The sequence below is a fragment of the Petaurus breviceps genome, unplaced genomic scaffold, assembly GCF_028583685.1.
Source record: "Petaurus breviceps papuanus isolate PSGF00001 unplaced genomic scaffold, PetGlider_PUasm1.0 90740, whole genome shotgun sequence".
Lineage (NCBI taxonomy): Eukaryota > Metazoa > Chordata > Mammalia > Diprotodontia > Petauridae > Petaurus > Petaurus breviceps.
In genome coordinates, this window is record NW_027187330.1 from 10,168,654 (window position 1) to 10,184,971 (window position 16,318).

The 16,318-nt window shown below is 40.6% G+C and overlaps 1 protein-coding gene across 1 annotated transcript in view; it reads right to left on the reverse strand.

Annotated features, from left to right (window-relative positions):
- CDHR1 (cadherin related family member 1) overlaps positions 1 to 16,318 on the reverse strand; it is a 48,986-nt gene that overhangs the window by 13,804 nt on the left and 18,864 nt on the right. The window contains exons 8-13 of the mRNA XM_069067073.1: positions 10,145 to 10,261; positions 6,098 to 6,241; positions 4,731 to 4,809; positions 3,065 to 3,165; positions 725 to 928; positions 207 to 359 (exon numbers count right to left, since the gene is read on the reverse strand). Coding sequence (XP_068923174.1) covers positions 207 to 359; positions 725 to 928; positions 3,065 to 3,165; positions 4,731 to 4,809; positions 6,098 to 6,241; positions 10,145 to 10,261 — 798 coding nt within the window. The remainder of the gene's footprint in view (positions 1 to 206; positions 360 to 724; positions 929 to 3,064; positions 3,166 to 4,730; positions 4,810 to 6,097; positions 6,242 to 10,144; positions 10,262 to 16,318) is intronic.

Sequence of the window (16,318 nt, forward strand, 5' to 3'; positions counted from 1 at the left end):
AGATTCAGGACAGGTGTGTGGATCATGCAGCACTTGCCTAGCTCTGGACAAATGAGGAAGGGATAGGGCATCAGGACTCAGTGGGTGGGTTAATATTTCACTGAGAAAGAGAAAGGAAGGGCCCATCCCCCAGCCTGGTTCCTTCCTTCTCAACTGCGGAGTTCCCTCCAGTCCCAAGGGCCAGGACTTGGAAACTTTCATGGTACCTTGAAGGTTAACAACTTGAACTTCTCAAAGTCAATGGCAGCTGAATTTTCCACGATGATGGTGACCTGTGCTTCATTCAGTACGGTCTGGGGAACTACCCGGAAGATGCCTCCAGCCCCCACAAGCCTCAGGTTGAACTTGGCATTTGCCCCCTGAAAAAGAAAGGTAGAAAAGGAAAGGGAGAGGAGCAAGGGAACAGAGGGTAAGGGTGAAAGTTGGGGAGAGGGGGAAAGATACAACAAAAACTAGGAACTCATTGGCTCCTCAACTTGTTTTTTAAAGACTACATTCCACATGTTTCATTGAGTGTCAGCTTTGGAAGGGACCTTAGTGACGATCTAGATGAACCCCATCATTTTAAGGATGGGGAAACTTAGGTTTAGTCCTTAGTAAGAATGCTTAATTAATATAGATAGAAATTGGATGGCCCAGTTTCTCCCCTCTGTATCACAACTCAAACCTCTCCTCCCCTCATCTAGGTAGTGGCTGCCTAGGAAGACAGAGTGTTCTGACCTACCTGATCAGAGTCATTGACTGTGATCTTGAGGCCTCGAAGAATCTCCCCCTCAGATGGATGCTCATACATTGTCAACTCAAACATATTCTGGAGTCCATTCTCTCCATAGAATGTTGGAGGATGGTTGTTGAGGTCAACTACCCTGATGGTCACCGTAGTTGAAGCTTGAGCTGTCAGGGTCCCTCTGGAACTGACCTCTGACACCTATACGAGGGAACATTGGGGGTTCAGGGCTGCAAAGCTAGATCTAGTTCCTGCAGATCTTCAACTTGTATACACACATATACCCTCACATGCATAAACAAACAAAAATACATCTGCTTCATCTTCACGTTCCATCCAGTCATCTAGCTTTCCACCCAGGCCATCTGGCCATCTGCTGCTTCTCTCTCCCTGCACTAGCACCTTCCATGCCAGGCCTGGGCCTCTGGAGCTGGACCTCTGTGCTCTGGACCTCTAGAATCTATTGTTCTGGTACTTGGAGAAGTTAAAACACTGGGCTAGTCCCACTGAAGCTGGTTGGCACCACACACCAGACCGTGTTTCATTTTCATATGCCATCCAGCTATCTAGTCATCTGCTTACCAGCCCTTCTGACTTCCTCTCCTACCTTGCTCTAATTAAATCAACAGTATAGTGGCACTACATCTGGAAAGGATGTGGCATTTGATTGCCCTATATACTAGACCCAAACTCTATTTCCTAGTTCTCACTATCCTATGTATGTTGGCTTCCTCTATTAGACTGCAATTTCCTTGAGGACAAATATTGTCACTACTCTTAATTGCATCCTCAGGGCATAGCAGTGTCTAACAGTAAGAATTTAATATATATTAGTCATATATTTGGAATGAGTTACTCCAGATCCCTGGATAAACAGTCACCCACAAACATTAGGATACAGTTTGAAATAGTGGAGACAGTTCTAAATTTGCAGTCAGAAGACTTGAGTGTGAATCCTGACTCTGCAACTTACTAGATGTTTGACCTTGGGAAAGTTGCTTATATCTGATGTTATCAGTCACACAAATGCTTTTCTTCCAGCAACCCTCCTCCTATCCCCAAACATACATACCCTCCAACCCTCTTCCTATCCCCAAACACAAACATACATGCAGAGTTCCCTGTTTGGTTTTATATACAGGCAGAGTAGACACAGGTATATGTGGTATGATTTTTAATAAAACTCTAAAAGCCCCTCTCCCACTAAAAAAAAACAAACAAACAAATCTAAAACCTCTTGACCACAAAACTAGCTAATATCTGAAATTCTAGGCTATAATAGGAACTTAAATATCTCATGTATAATTCCTTCCACTCCTGTCCAAGGTAAAACGCAGATCTCCTCTGGAAGGATAACAGCTTTTGCCTTATCTTATCAGTCATTTATATCTCAGGGAACAGGATCCCTTCTTGATAGCAGGTATTAATATCAAAGGGTGGGGGATTTAAGGGATAAAATTTTAGGGAGCTTCTAGGAAACAGGGATAGGAAGCTAGAGGCACAGATGTGATAAGTCCATGCATGTTGGGTTGCTTCCCCCAAAGTCAGACTCTTGAGTGGGGGCCAGATTTTCTGGTAGTCAAGGGAACCCTGTAACATTTTAATAGGTAAGCAACAGGCAAGGACAGGACTCCCTGCTACTGTTTCGCACCCATTCTGGTAAAAGGTGTGGCCCTCCCAGATTCCTGATCAAAGGTTGGTGCTTGGCAGAATTATGACCCTTGTTAAACTTGCTTTCAGGGCCCCCAAAAGACCCTTCTTAGTGCCCTCTCTCCTTTCCTGGTTTTTCTCTAAGTGTCCAGTTCCTTTCTGTTTTCCCAGCCCCTCCTGAAAAAAGTCATCTATTAGTGCTATAATGGAAAAGGCCTTTTTTCTCCTAGTTTCTGGTTTGGATAGGGGATAACATGTAAATGGAGACAAGGTTGAGTAGCTGTGTAAACAGCAGAAAAATGACTTCCTTCTCAGTCTCAATTTTCTTATCTGTAAAAGGGGTATAAAAACACTTTTGTTGTCTCTTTACAATTTTGTAAAAACTCATAAAGACTATATAAATAGGAGCCATTATGATTAAACACATTTGCTTTGAGGAATTAGGTACTTAATATTACCCCCAAATCAACCACACCCAAAGGAAAGAATCTCTAGTGGAAGAATTTCATGTATTTGTGAGAGGTTGGAGAAATGTTCTATGTTCCCAAAATTACATAAGTGATGAACCATTTCATCTTCCTACCAAGTCAACCAACCCTTCTTCAAGTTCCTTAGAATCATCAGAACCTGTGTTCTGGTCCATAAACAGAAATTCAATCAAAGTAAGAAGTAGGTCCCAGTTCATACCTTTACTCTCAGCTCATACACCTCTTTCTTGAGCTGGCTGGGGGACACTGTGACAGAGATGCCTCCTGTGGTTTCATTGATCCTGAAGGCTTCGTGACTCCCTGTTTCAAAACAAGGTAAACTACAGTTCCCTATGGGGCCACAAAGGGGAGGAGACATTAGAACAAGAATAAACCCAAGTATTCTCATCAGGATGGCACCCCAGGGTCCCACATCTACAGGTTCATCTCCGGTAAGCTTAAGGTTTTATAATATGGCAATGCCTGTACTTATGTGCATGGTTCAGATTTATAATCTTTACTGTGAGGGATCTCTAGCATCTTTTATTTTATGAGGCTGCTTGTAGATTAAAAAAAAAACAACCCAAAAACCAAATAAATAAACCTAGATAAATGCCCTCAGACATAAGGGTGAAGGCAGAAACCATGCGTCCAGAGTGTCTATACTATCATCATTTTCTTCCTTGTGAGGAAAAGTTGTGTGTATGAAAAGAGTTTGTGTGATTTTATGTTGTATGTATTTATGGGAATGTTGATTGTGTCATCTGACTGCCTTTGAGTAACTCCTCTCTCCTTCACCCCATATTCACTATTTGTGAAGCATGACTTGCAAATAGACCAAAATTTCTGTGGAACCCCATTAATGACACCTTGCCAACAGGAGAACTTTGGGAATTCAAAGTTAGAATCCATCAACTGCTTTTTCTTTTCTTAACCCTTGGAGTTGGTGCTCAGTGACTTGATTCTACCTTTCCTGTTGGTATTTATAGTCTGGGTGACTGACTTCCTTCCTGAGCTTTGGCTTATCCTTGGTAGTTTTTATGTTCCTGACTCTTGGTCTGGTCCTGCATAAAGACCTAGATGAGAAGTGGATGGTATGTGATCGGGGGGAGGAGGAGGAGATAGAACAGTATAATTTATGTGTCTGTGTGAGTGTAGAGAAAATAATTTGGGGGCACTACTTGGGGTGTGTGCATGTATGTGTTGTGTGTGTGTCTGTAAGACTCATGTGTTCATGCTGTGTATGAGAGTATGAGTTTTATGGTGCCAGTGTAAGAGGAATCTTGGGGTGCATATGTGGGTATATGTGCATACTTGTGAACATAGAATAGACTGTAAGCTATTTGAGGACAAGGGATTTATTTTTCATTTTATTTTCATAGATTTCATAGATTTAGGACCTATCATATAATAGGGACTTAATAAATGTTTGTTGGTTTATATTAGAGTGAAGGCCAGCAGGTGTGGTTTGTGTGAGATTATGAGATTATTATACAATAACAGTGTAAGAGGAATTTTGGGATATGAATGTATGTGTGCATGAATGTGAAAAGAGAATAGAATGTAAGGTCTCTGAGGGCAGGGACCATTTTTTGCCTTTGTATCCCCAGTCCTTAGTACAGTGCCTGTCACATAGTAAGCATTTAATAATGCTTGTTGATTGAGTATGAAGTAGCCTTTTGTTATCTTTATATAGAGTTGAGAATAAAAATATTTGGAAATAAATATTTTGAGTGGTTTTATGCTTCATAGAATAGTGTTGCCTTTGTCCTTATCATCTTGTATATTAGTTCTATAATTGGAAAGTTGGGGTACAAAGAGTTTATGAACTGGTAGGGAGACCAGTTAGACAGGCATCCTTTCTTCAAACATCCCCTGGAGCTCACCATTCACAAGGCTGTAGAGGACCATGTTAGGGTTACCCCGATCACCATCTACAGCAACCACTGTCAGGATCTCTGAACCCTGGAAGAAAATAGAGATCAGCTACATGACAAGAGAGAAAGAGAGATTCCTGAATTCAACAATACAGTGTAGCCCTGAACAGGCATTCCCAGAGCTCCCTATGCAAGAGAAGGAAAAGCCTGATGACTTGTTCTTGGTCATAGTCAATATGCAGGGGATATGGACTTTTACCTTCTTCACCACTTACCATACAATTCTTTTCTTTCCTTGCAACATGGAATAATCTTTGACTCCTCCTATTCATCCATTGTTATAGAATTGTAGAATCTCAGTTAGATAGGAACTTATGTTCCCTTCTTACCTCAACCTGAAGCATGGATTCCTTTACAAAAATTTTAAAAAGTCCATCCTTTTATTGAATATCTCCTGGACCAGGACACTTCTGAGGTAGAACATTCTAGTTTGTGGCATCTCTAAATGTTTGGGAGGTTTCTTTATATTGAACCAAAATCAGTTTTTTTGTAACTTTTACTCTTTGGTCTGCATCCTAGTTCCAAATAAAATCAGTCTAATCACCCCCAAATCATCTAATCATTCTGCATGGATACCCTTCAATTATTTTAAGGCAGTTTTCATATTTCTTCCTAGTTTTTTTTCTCTAGGTTAAATGTATTCAGTTTCTTTTATCCCCTCCTCTCCTCTCCCCTCCTCTTCTCTTTTCTTCTCTCTTCTCCTCTCCTTTCCCTTCCTTTCCTTCCCTTTTTCTTTTCCTTCCCTTCCCTTCCCTTTCTTTCCCTTTTCTTTTTCTTTCCCTTCCTTTCCCTTTTTCCCTTCCTTCCTTTCCCTCCTCCTATTCATTTTTTTTCCTATTTAAGAACTATTTACCATTCATTGTTATATAGTACAGAACAGGATCTTGGAAGGATGAGAAATAAAAATAGATACAGTTTGTTGTTGGGATAATCATAGAATTATAGAGTTAGAAAGTACTATAGAGAGAATCTAATTCAGCACCCTCATTTCATAAAATAAAATACTGAAGCCCAGAGAAAGTGACTTAGCCAAGGTCACAGCTGGGAAATAGCGAGCTAAGACTAGCACTCAGGTCTTCAGACTCCTGATCCTGTGCTCTATTCACAAAATCAAACCAACTCCCAAGGACCTTATAAGAATAGGATGCAGTTTGGCCACAACACAGTAGAGGATTTAGTTATTCAAAAGATATGATGAGAGTCTTAGCTGCCTGCATGAGTGGTCAAAGAGGATTAAAGGAGAAATAAAGACAAGCCTGAATTCCTTACTGATTTTACCCAGGTCAGGTATCCCTTCCAAAGATAGCCTTACTCACCGGACGGGAATCCTCATAGACATAACCATAATATGGTGTGCCAACAAAGACAGGGTCCGTGTCCTGGGCATCATCCACATTGATGGTGATGGTAGTAGTGGCTGAAAATACTACATAATCTCCTCGGAGCTTCCCTCCACCATCCTGGAGGAAGAGACAAGAATTGGAATTGTTCTAGACTCGAGCAGGCTTAATGTTTTGTTAGGCAGGTGATTTCTACCATGAGACAATTTTCTATATTAAAAAAGCATGATGGTACATAGTTAAGCATTTAAGTGTGTGATACAGCCTATAAATGCTGAGAAATCAAGAGAGTGGGGTATATATCAGTGAGAGCTGAAGCAGTTCGAGGAAATTTCATGGATATGGGATAAATTGGGTATTGAGGAATGGGTGGATTTTGCTTAGGTGAGGACGATGTGAAAAGAAAAAATAGGCATTATTGTAGGAATATGGATAAATTAGAATTCAGTACTTCAGTGATCAGTAATCTTCAATGAGTAGACTCCTTCCATCAGGTGTAACCACATTGGTAATTTTACTGACTTCATTCATCTTTCTCATCATTTTTTCATGATTTTGTCCATGTTTTAAATAGTAACAATAGCTACCATTTATATAGCACTTTAAGGTTTATAAAACACTTCATAAATATTATATATACTTGACATCCTGGATATCTTCTAGGATAGTTTTTTCCCCCTTCCAGTTCTAAGTGTAATCATTTTGGCCCTCAGATGGGTTGCCCATTTTATCCTTCGTTTTTGCTCCATGACTGGTTGACATATTTTTTTCTAATCAACACATTTCCTGGAAGATATTCCTTATGTCACTTAAGAATAAGGCATAGGTGGCAGCATGCTACAGTCCCTATGTACATTAATACTTGTGTATTAGCTATTGGGGTCATCCACAATTTGAATTTTTTGGAGATTATAGTGTTGCCTTGTTCACAACCAAACTTTATCCCCACGAGAATATTGGTATTGAAGAGATAGTGTTGAGAAGGAATATGTGAAGTATTCATGGGTAAGAAAGAGGGAAGGGGAAGAGAGGCAATGTGATACCTATAGAAATAGCACTGGGTTTGGAGTCAAAGGACCTGGGTTCAAATTCCAGCTCTGAACTTTTGTATCTATGTGACATAGGGCAAATCACTTAAACTTTCTGGATCTCAGTTTTCTCATCTGTAAAGTGAGAGAGTTTGGCCTAGATAATCTCTGGAGATCCTTTCAGCTCTAATTCTTTGATTCTGTCATCTTGGGAAAGAAAATAAAAAGAGGGAAGAGGAAAAAAGCAGTTATTTGGGGGAAAGATTTAAAAAGTAGAACAAAGAAATGTCTCTAGGAAAGGGAATGACCCACATGTTGGATTTCACTTTCTGCCACAAAACAGTTATCCAGGAGAACTGGTTCAGTTTCCTCATTTGCAAAATGAGGGGATTAGATTAGATAATTTCCAAGGTCCTTCCTAGTTCTAAGAGCCTAGGAATTCATTTTATGCAAGAGAAACAGCATATAAAATAAAGTAAAGGCATGCAGATAGGAATGGGCATAGTGTGTAGAGAGGATAGTGAAGAAACTTTCCTGATGGGGAGGTGAGGAGAGAGAGGGAATACTTTTTTTGGAGATAAGGTCAGATATCCATATTTACAAAGGGAACACCACCTTAAGGTCATGTATTCCTCAATGCCTAGGTTTTTCTGCCTAGGAGAGCAGCAGCTCAATCAAACTAGTTCTTACCTCATAAACAGCAGCATGGTACAATGGAAAGACACATTGATTCTGGGGTCAAAAGATCTGGGTTCAAATCTCATCCCTGGTGCTTGCAATCTATATAACCTTAAGAAAGTCACTTAACTGTCCTAGACTTGTTTCCATATCTGTAAAAGGAGGCAACTGAACAAGATGATCTCTAAGGTTCCTTGGAGCCTCCAAATCAATGACCCAACTAGAGACTTACTACAAGGATATATAAATACATTGGCAGGGTCCTCCCCCCACCATTGCAGATTACAATTCCTCTGTGATTTAGCAGACAGTCTTCAAGGGTAGCTGTGCTTGAAGCTTTCATCACTGTTCAGCCAATCTGGTGATGAACCACTCTGCCTTAGCTACACTGGTCCTACAATGACAGACATACAATACCTCATCGGACCCCAATTTGGCAGAAACTGCAAGAACTTGCATTCTGAAAGCAGGCCCTTCCAGAGCATAGGAGATTCAGTCTGGTGTGCAGTCCAGAGTGAAGAGATCTGAGTTTAAATTCTGCTTCTGAAGTTTATTACTTGTGTGAGCTCATGCAAGGCCACTTAACTTCCCTTTGCCTTTGGCTCATCTTTTGTAGAACAAAAGGCTTGTTCCAGAGGCCTTCAAGATCTCCTGCTCCTGATCTATGATTCTAGGAACTGATGACTGACAGGCTCTCTTTATACTGGAGAAAAAAACAGCTAATAGTCTTTTAAACATTTTTTATTATTACATTGATAAATATTAACAACCGCTATCATTTCCATATACAAAGAAAAATTTAAAAAGAGTTATCATGCATAAAACTATGAATATTTAGTTTTTTAATGTACATAATAAAATAAATATAATAGTTTCAAAATTTTCCAGTTTATTTGTATCTCCTGAACTTCCTTCATTCTGTGTAAGGATCTTTCCTGAGTATGGTAACTGGGTATGTGGGAGGCTTATCTTTCCAGAAGAAATGTAGCTAAGAGAAGAATAACTGAACCTATGCTTTCTCTTTGAACAGAGGTGTCAAACTGTCTCAAAATATTCCAGGTGACCAGAAGCAGATTAAAATATAACTGGGAAATATTTAACAAAATAAATAAAAATAGAGTAGAACATAGATAATGTTAACATGTGTTTTTCTAAGTCACTTTGTGGCCTGCAGGGATCCTTATACATGGTTTAGTAGCCACTATTTCTATTTGAGTTTGGTAACACTATCTTAGAGGAAGGAGTAACCCCTCAGCAGTTGAAGCCAGAAACTGGGAGAGAAGCTCCATGGCATCATGACCAGTAGAGCCACACATAGCAGTGAGCTATGGAGCCAGTGGGGCTTTGCCTAGCAACAAACCCATGAAGATACCAAGGAGCAATAACCTGCCTGGAAGGGACTGAACTAAGCCAGTGAGCCTGGGAGATACCACATGCCTAGCAGAGAGAGCATAATTAGTGCTTGAGACTGGCAGGGCAGAGGAACTAGGAGGAACATTGCCAGAAGATGCCAGTAGCTGTATAGTTTTGGAGATGTGCCCAAGGTCATACAGGTATTAACTGGCAGAAATGGTCTTTGATCTGGGTCCTCTGTTTCTAAATCCATTGTTCTTTCTATTGACCTATGTGTAGATGTGCCCACTTTCTACCAATGGCATGTATATTTGTGAGAATGTGCCCCAGGTTTATGGGGGAAATATTTTATAGCAAGTTTTCTTGCTATGCTATTTTGTTAAATGCCTTTGCTTGTAAATTAACTGGCCTGGAGAGGTTATGGCTTGCTTATGGTTATACAGGCGATATGTAGCAGAGAAAGGATTTGGCTCAGGTTCACTGATTCAATTTTAGCACTTGTCCTAATACTATGCTTGCCTTAGGTCTCCCCAGTTTGGGCGTTAGGAAAGGGAACAGGAAGGATCAGAGTATTGTAGCTCTAGAGCTGGAAGACATCTCAGAGGTCATTTTGTTCATTGCCCTCCTTTTATGCACCAGGGAACTGGTACCCAAAGAGGATAAGTGACTTGGACAAGGTCATGAATAGAGTCAGACTCCAGAGTCAATATGCATTCTACTGTGTCGTTCTGTGAGTTTCCTTTATTCTGAATGAGGAAGCAATATTTAAATAAGAGAACTGTAGTGGCTCCCTCAGTTCATAATGTCCATCCTTCAAAACCTTGATGATCCATTTCCTCTCTTTCCATCAGGAAGAAACTGCCTCCTTTAAGATGTAGGCATGGTTACCTCTGACCAAGGTTGCTCTGCCCTCTAGGTCCCCAGGTCTGCCACCCCAGATTTCCAAAGAAAGCCCCTGTATTACCTTGGCCACGACAGTGATGAAATGAGTCCTCGACTTCTCGTAGTCCAGAGTGGCTCCAGCTCTAATGCGTAACACTCCGCTGTGGCGGTCCATCGCGAACTTGTTGGCGTGGAGATTCTGTAAGAAGGAGTGGATAGAGGGGAACATTGCAGTCTCTGAAGCTTGAGCCACATTCCTGGGTGAGTTCAGGGTCCCCACCATGGAGCTCTCTCACCTCCCTTCCAGGAGGATCAGATAGAGCTAAAATAGGAAGGCCACTCAAACCCAAAAAGCCCCCACCCATCATGTTTCCTTTTGGGAAGACATGGCCACATTGACTTCAGTGTGAACTGTGCAAGGAGAATAATGCCTGGGAAACAGCATAGGGCAGGTGACAGATTTAGAAAAAGAGGACCCATATAAAATACCAAGTCTGCTAGTTAATACTGGTATGACCTTGGGCAAGTCATTTCACTTTTCAAGGCCTGTTTCCTCATCTCTAAAACGAGGGGGTGGAGTAGACTCAGAAGCTTCTAAAGTTCTTTCTAGCGTTAAGTCTATGATCCCAGTGTGTAATGGGAGCTTAATAAATGCTTGCTGTTGGGGTGGCTAGGTGGTGCAGTGAATAGAACACTGTCCTGGAGTCAGGAGGACCTGAGTTCGAATCTTACCTCAGACACTTGACACACTAGCCATGTGACTTTGAGCAAGTCACTTAACCCTCAATTGCCCTCCAAAAAGCAAAAAAAAAATGCTTACTGATTGATCCTAGTTTTTACCTTCAGATATCCTCTTTATAGAATCAGAGAACTAAAAGGGACCTTTCAGCTAGAATATACACTCTAAAGTACAGTAGATAACTCGACAATCCCCAGAGCCCATTTCCCCCAGGGTAGGCAGGAACCATTAACTGTTGGTTACAGTTCCACCTCCTACCTGCAGAACTCCCTGATCACTCCAGCCCAAAGTTCTTTTTTTCCTCTGAACTCCTAGAGCACTTATCATTAACTGCTTTTTTCTTGCCTGTTAACTTTTCTTGTCTATTTACTTTAACTCCCCAGCTTCATTTTTAGCTGTCTGAGGGTAGGGACCAGATATTATTCTTGCCTAATTCAGGGCCTTGCAGTAATTGCATGAACTGATTGACTCTTGTAGCTGAAAGTGACCTCAAGGTCACTTGACTTAGCTTCTTGCCTCCAGGCAGCTCCAATATCCCTGTGTATTACAGTAGAAGGATCATTGGATTTGGTGGGTGAAACTCTGGGGTGGAATTCAGACTCTGCCTTTAGATTGTAAGCTCTTTGAAGGCAGGGAGTGTCTGTGCCTTTCTTTGTACCCTCAGCACTTAGTGCTGTGCTTGGCATATAGCAGGCATTTAATAAATGCTTAATGATGTGTCTTGACCTGTTACTTACAGACTATGTAACCTTGGGTAAGGCACTGCACCTCAATTTTCTCATCGATTAATCAGTGCCATTTATTAAACATCTACTATGTGTCCAGCTGGAACTGTTAGGCATTGAGAATGCAAAGACAAAAATAAAACCATCCCTGCCCTCAAGGAGCTTACATTCTTTCATCTCTAAAATAAGGAAGTCCAACTAGATTATTTAGAACAGCAGTATCAAACTCAAATAGAAACAAGGGTCATTAAATCAATATAAAAATTCCATATTGAATCAGAAAACCACATATTGACATCTATGTTTTATCATATTTTTATTTCTTTTATTAAATATTATCCAATTTCATTTTAATCTGGTTTCTGTGAACTCAGGTGTTGTGGGCCATATGCAGCCTGGACAGTGTCTGACGCCTCTGATCTAGAAGATTGGTTCCAGTTCTAAATCTATAACTGTAATCTACCTAGTCCTATTTTACAGATGAGAAAATTTAGGTCAAGAGGGGTTGAGTAACTTGTGCAAGGTCACACAGCTAGTTAATAGGCTGACTGGGATTAATCTCTAGTACTGTAGCCATCCAGGGCTATGATACCCTCCTTCTAGATGGACTTCTTTTTCTGGGTCCTAAACAGAGCAGAGGAACAATTGAAGCTTGATAAAGAGCTATAAATAGTACCCATTTCACCCGCTATTTCTGTTGGTTTTCACAATTCACAAACAACACCCATTGCACCCTGTCAGCAGTGATGACTAAATGAGGAGCCAAAATTTCTTTTTTTCATTCTTGGTGCCAGGCAAGCGTTTCCCCTTCTTGTTGAAGAAATGCAGGTACTAAAATCAGTGGACTGGTGACACAACCTGACTATTCTTCCCATGAATAAGTCTTTCCTAGCCTTTGATGATCTTTTCTTTCTGATTTCTTACAGAATGGAGATTCCATAGTCTTCTAAACTTCAAGGTCATCTAGTCTTACCTTCTCATTTTAAAGTTGTGAGGCCAAGTAAATAGCCAAGGTCAAAGCACTGCCCAAGGTCACCCAGGTGGTAACTGACAGAGCCAGGATTTGAACTTGGATTCTCTCATTCCAAATCTAACACAATGATTCTATGTGCTTGTCTCTCTAGTCCTGTCTCTCTAAGTAGACTGTAAGCTCTTGGAAAGTAGGAACCAGGTAAGTACAGTAAGATCTCATGTATCCAAAAACCTCAGGGAATTAATCATGGGTTATAGATTTTCAGATAAAAGGGACCTTAGAAATGATCTAGACCAATGGTGTCAAATTCAAATAGCAACTGGATTCCATATTGACTTAGAAAAGCACAAATTAACATTATCTATGTTGCATTGTATTTTTATTAATTTTATCAAATATTTCCCATTTTAATTTGGTTCTGGCCATACTCAGGAATTTTGCCACCAGGTTGTGAGTTTGACACTTCTGCTCTAAACCAGCGCTGTCATTTTACAGGTGAGAGAACTGAAGTCACAGACATGCTAAGTAACTGTGATGAGATTTGAACCCAAGTCCTCTGAATTCAAATCTGGCACTCTTTCTCCTGCCTTTTGTCATTCTGGTGAGCTATATTTTTTAGGCAGCTAAAAGCTTCCCTTCCTTTAAAGGCCGCACCTTTGAAACATTTTAAATAATTTTGTTTATACTCTAACCAAAATAGGGCATAGAGTGCTGATAAAATCATGGCCCTTTCGAAATACTGCAACTATTTTTCTAAATTGTATCATACACACTCCCTTGCTAGCTTGAACAGGGAATATAACATGATTTACTGTTTTCTTGATGACTCAGGCCATTTTAATGAAAATCTATTAATATACTGTCTTAAATACAGCTATGAGCTCAGGGCCCACTGAGGTATATAGTTATTTGTTCCTACATGAAATGGCCCCACACTATGGGGAATTGCGAATCTTCATGTCTGGTTTCTTTTTATATTTATATAATTTTTGTCCCTCTCTCATCACAGACAATTTGAGAACTAGAAGTAGCTCAGAAATCATCTAACTGAATGGTTTCCAATCTTTGGATCTCAGTAAAAAGTCTATGAATAGATAAATAATAATAATAGTTGGCATTTATATAATTCTTTATGGTTTACAAAATTCTTTACTAACATTATCTTATTTGGTCCTCACAACAACACTGGAAGATAGGTGCTATTATTACCCCCAATTGACAGATGAGGAAACCAAAGCAATAAGAGGTCAGGGTCACACAACTAGTAAATGTCTCAGGTCTTCTTGACTCCAGGTCCAAAGTCCTATGCACAGTTCTTAATATGTCACAACATCACACACATGTAATTTATACATATATAAAATATGTATGCATATATTTGAATCTATATATAGATAAATATGGCTGTTTTCAACTAATTAATATGTTTCACACAAATATTTGGGGCAGGGGTTGCATCCATACTCTCAGATAACAAGTTATTGGACCATTTTCTGGGGTCAGAGCCACCCACAAAATTTCAGAGAAAGTTGAAGAGGAAGGGGAGGTTATTCCTATGAAGCTCTAGCTGCCAAGATAATATAGGAAGAGCAAAGGAGTGAGTAGCCTAAGTGGGGGAGGGGGTAGAATAGTGTTACAGGCAAGCAGATGTCTATTCAAAGTGAAGAAGGAAGAGGAAGGACAGAGAAAAAGGACATACAATGGCTCTGGCCTAGGCACAGCAGGGAACGTGATCTTGGGATCTGAAATTAAGTCCAACTCCCTCATTTTGAGGAAACTGAAGCTCAGAGAGGTCAAATGAGATTATTAAAGGGTTAGTTGGTTAGGAATGGTCTTAGATGGAAGTCAAACTCAGGTCTTTCTAACTCCCAAGCCAGTATTCTACTCTCTCCAACCAACCCTTTCACTACACAGATGAGGAAACTGAATTAATTAGGATAGGATTTGAGATTTATAGCTAGAACACATTTAGTAAGTGTTGATGGCAAGATTTGGACTCAGGTTTTTTGATTCCAAGTTCAAATTTCTATCTACTCTACCACAATGTCTCTACAAGTCCCTAGGAAACGAATCTTTTTTTGTCTGTCTACCAGGCTAGGAGCACAGACTTTGAGTTGGAAACACAGCTTGTTAAGTGTCTAAGGCAGGATTGGAAATCTGGTCTCCTTGACTCTTAACCCAGTGCTCTATCTACTGCACCATCTAATTGACTGGGACTAGTCACCTGCTATGTAGATCCCTCTGCTTGTACTCACCTGTACAGAGTAGAGCTGAGAGGACTTATATCCCCTTGCACTTGCCAGGGTTAGAGCAGTGAGTGAGTGAGTGAGGAAATGCCCCATGGAAACCTGGGTTTCCACAAGGACCTAGTTGAGAACTCCAGTATATGTCCAGCTGAGGGTGCTCAGGACCATCCTAGTGGCCAGGAAGAAGTGCCTGGGTCCCTAGCTTAGTGCCATTACTCCATGATCCCCTTTTCTGCATTTCTTATCACCAAATTTCCAGGCCTACTCATGGGTACTTTCACCCCTTGGCCCATGGGCTCCTCCTCTCCTCTCATGCCCTTTTTTCTTTGTCTTGGGGGACATGCTTACCTTCAGTTTCCTCATAAAGCTTTTTATGAAGCTTTATGAGACTGAGGCTTGAGTCTGTCATCTGGGACATAGCTATAACCCCCTCACCACACATGCGTTGTTGTCGTTCAGTCCTTTCAGTCATGTCTGACTCTCCGTGACCCCATTGGGGGTTTTTTTGGCAGAGATACTAGAATGGTTTGCCATTTCCTTCTCCAGCTCATTTAACAGATGAGGAAACTGAGGCAGACTGGGTTAAGTGACGTGCCCAGGGTCACATAGCTGAGTAAGGTCTGAGGCCAGTTCTGAACTCAGGTCTTCCTAACTCTAGACCTGGAGCTCTATCCACTATTTTTCAAATATGTGTGGATACGGTGATGATGAACAATGTACAAATTAATTTAAAAGTGTTCATTTGAAAGTGCCACTTTTTGTACCCATTCAACTGACACTACCATCATTTGCAGAATCCACAATAGTTCTTGAAAGTAAAAACCCATCCTTATAGTTGAAAGGTTGAGAATGATTGACCCAGCCCAATCCCCTTATATTATACTTCCTTTTTGGCCTTTTAGCCTTCACTTCTTCCTGCTGTTAGGTGCCAGAAGGCATCCTTTTTATTTGTTGCTTTTTATTTGCTATGTGGGTTGGGCAGCCAGATTACCCAGCTTGTTCCAATTGTGTAAAAGGAAATAGGTTCTGAGAGGGATGAATGAGCTTTCCTGAGTCAAACTTCTTTGTAAAAACTGTTACTTTTATTTTGGCTGCTCAGTCTTTGTTGTTGTTACTTTTTCTTTCCAGATTCTTTGTTACAGTTCCCTCACAATGTCTGAAATGGTGTGGAGAAAAAATACAGTAGAGGTTCAACAAATATCTTTGAATTGAATTTCTGTGTGGGACTAAGAGCATTGGCCTGTGCCTTTAAACTGTTTTTCCTTGGTTCACAAAGCCTCTATCCTGGCATTCCGCTCATCTAAAGGATTACCTTTAATCTGCACTGTACTACAAGGCTCTGACCCACTTCTGTTTCTACCCTCATCCCTCTCCCTAGGCCCCTGATTGCCAAATGGCTCTGATTGCTGAGCAGGGATTACTGAGAGTGTAAGAGAACTAGGCAGATTAGAGCTCTCCAGGAGCATTTGGGAATAGGTGGCTTCATCTTCCTTTCTTGTTTCATTTCCCCCAAATTCTCTCAGATATAGCAGTTTGGTTCCAAATAATTTTTGTCTTAATGTTTCCTCTTGAT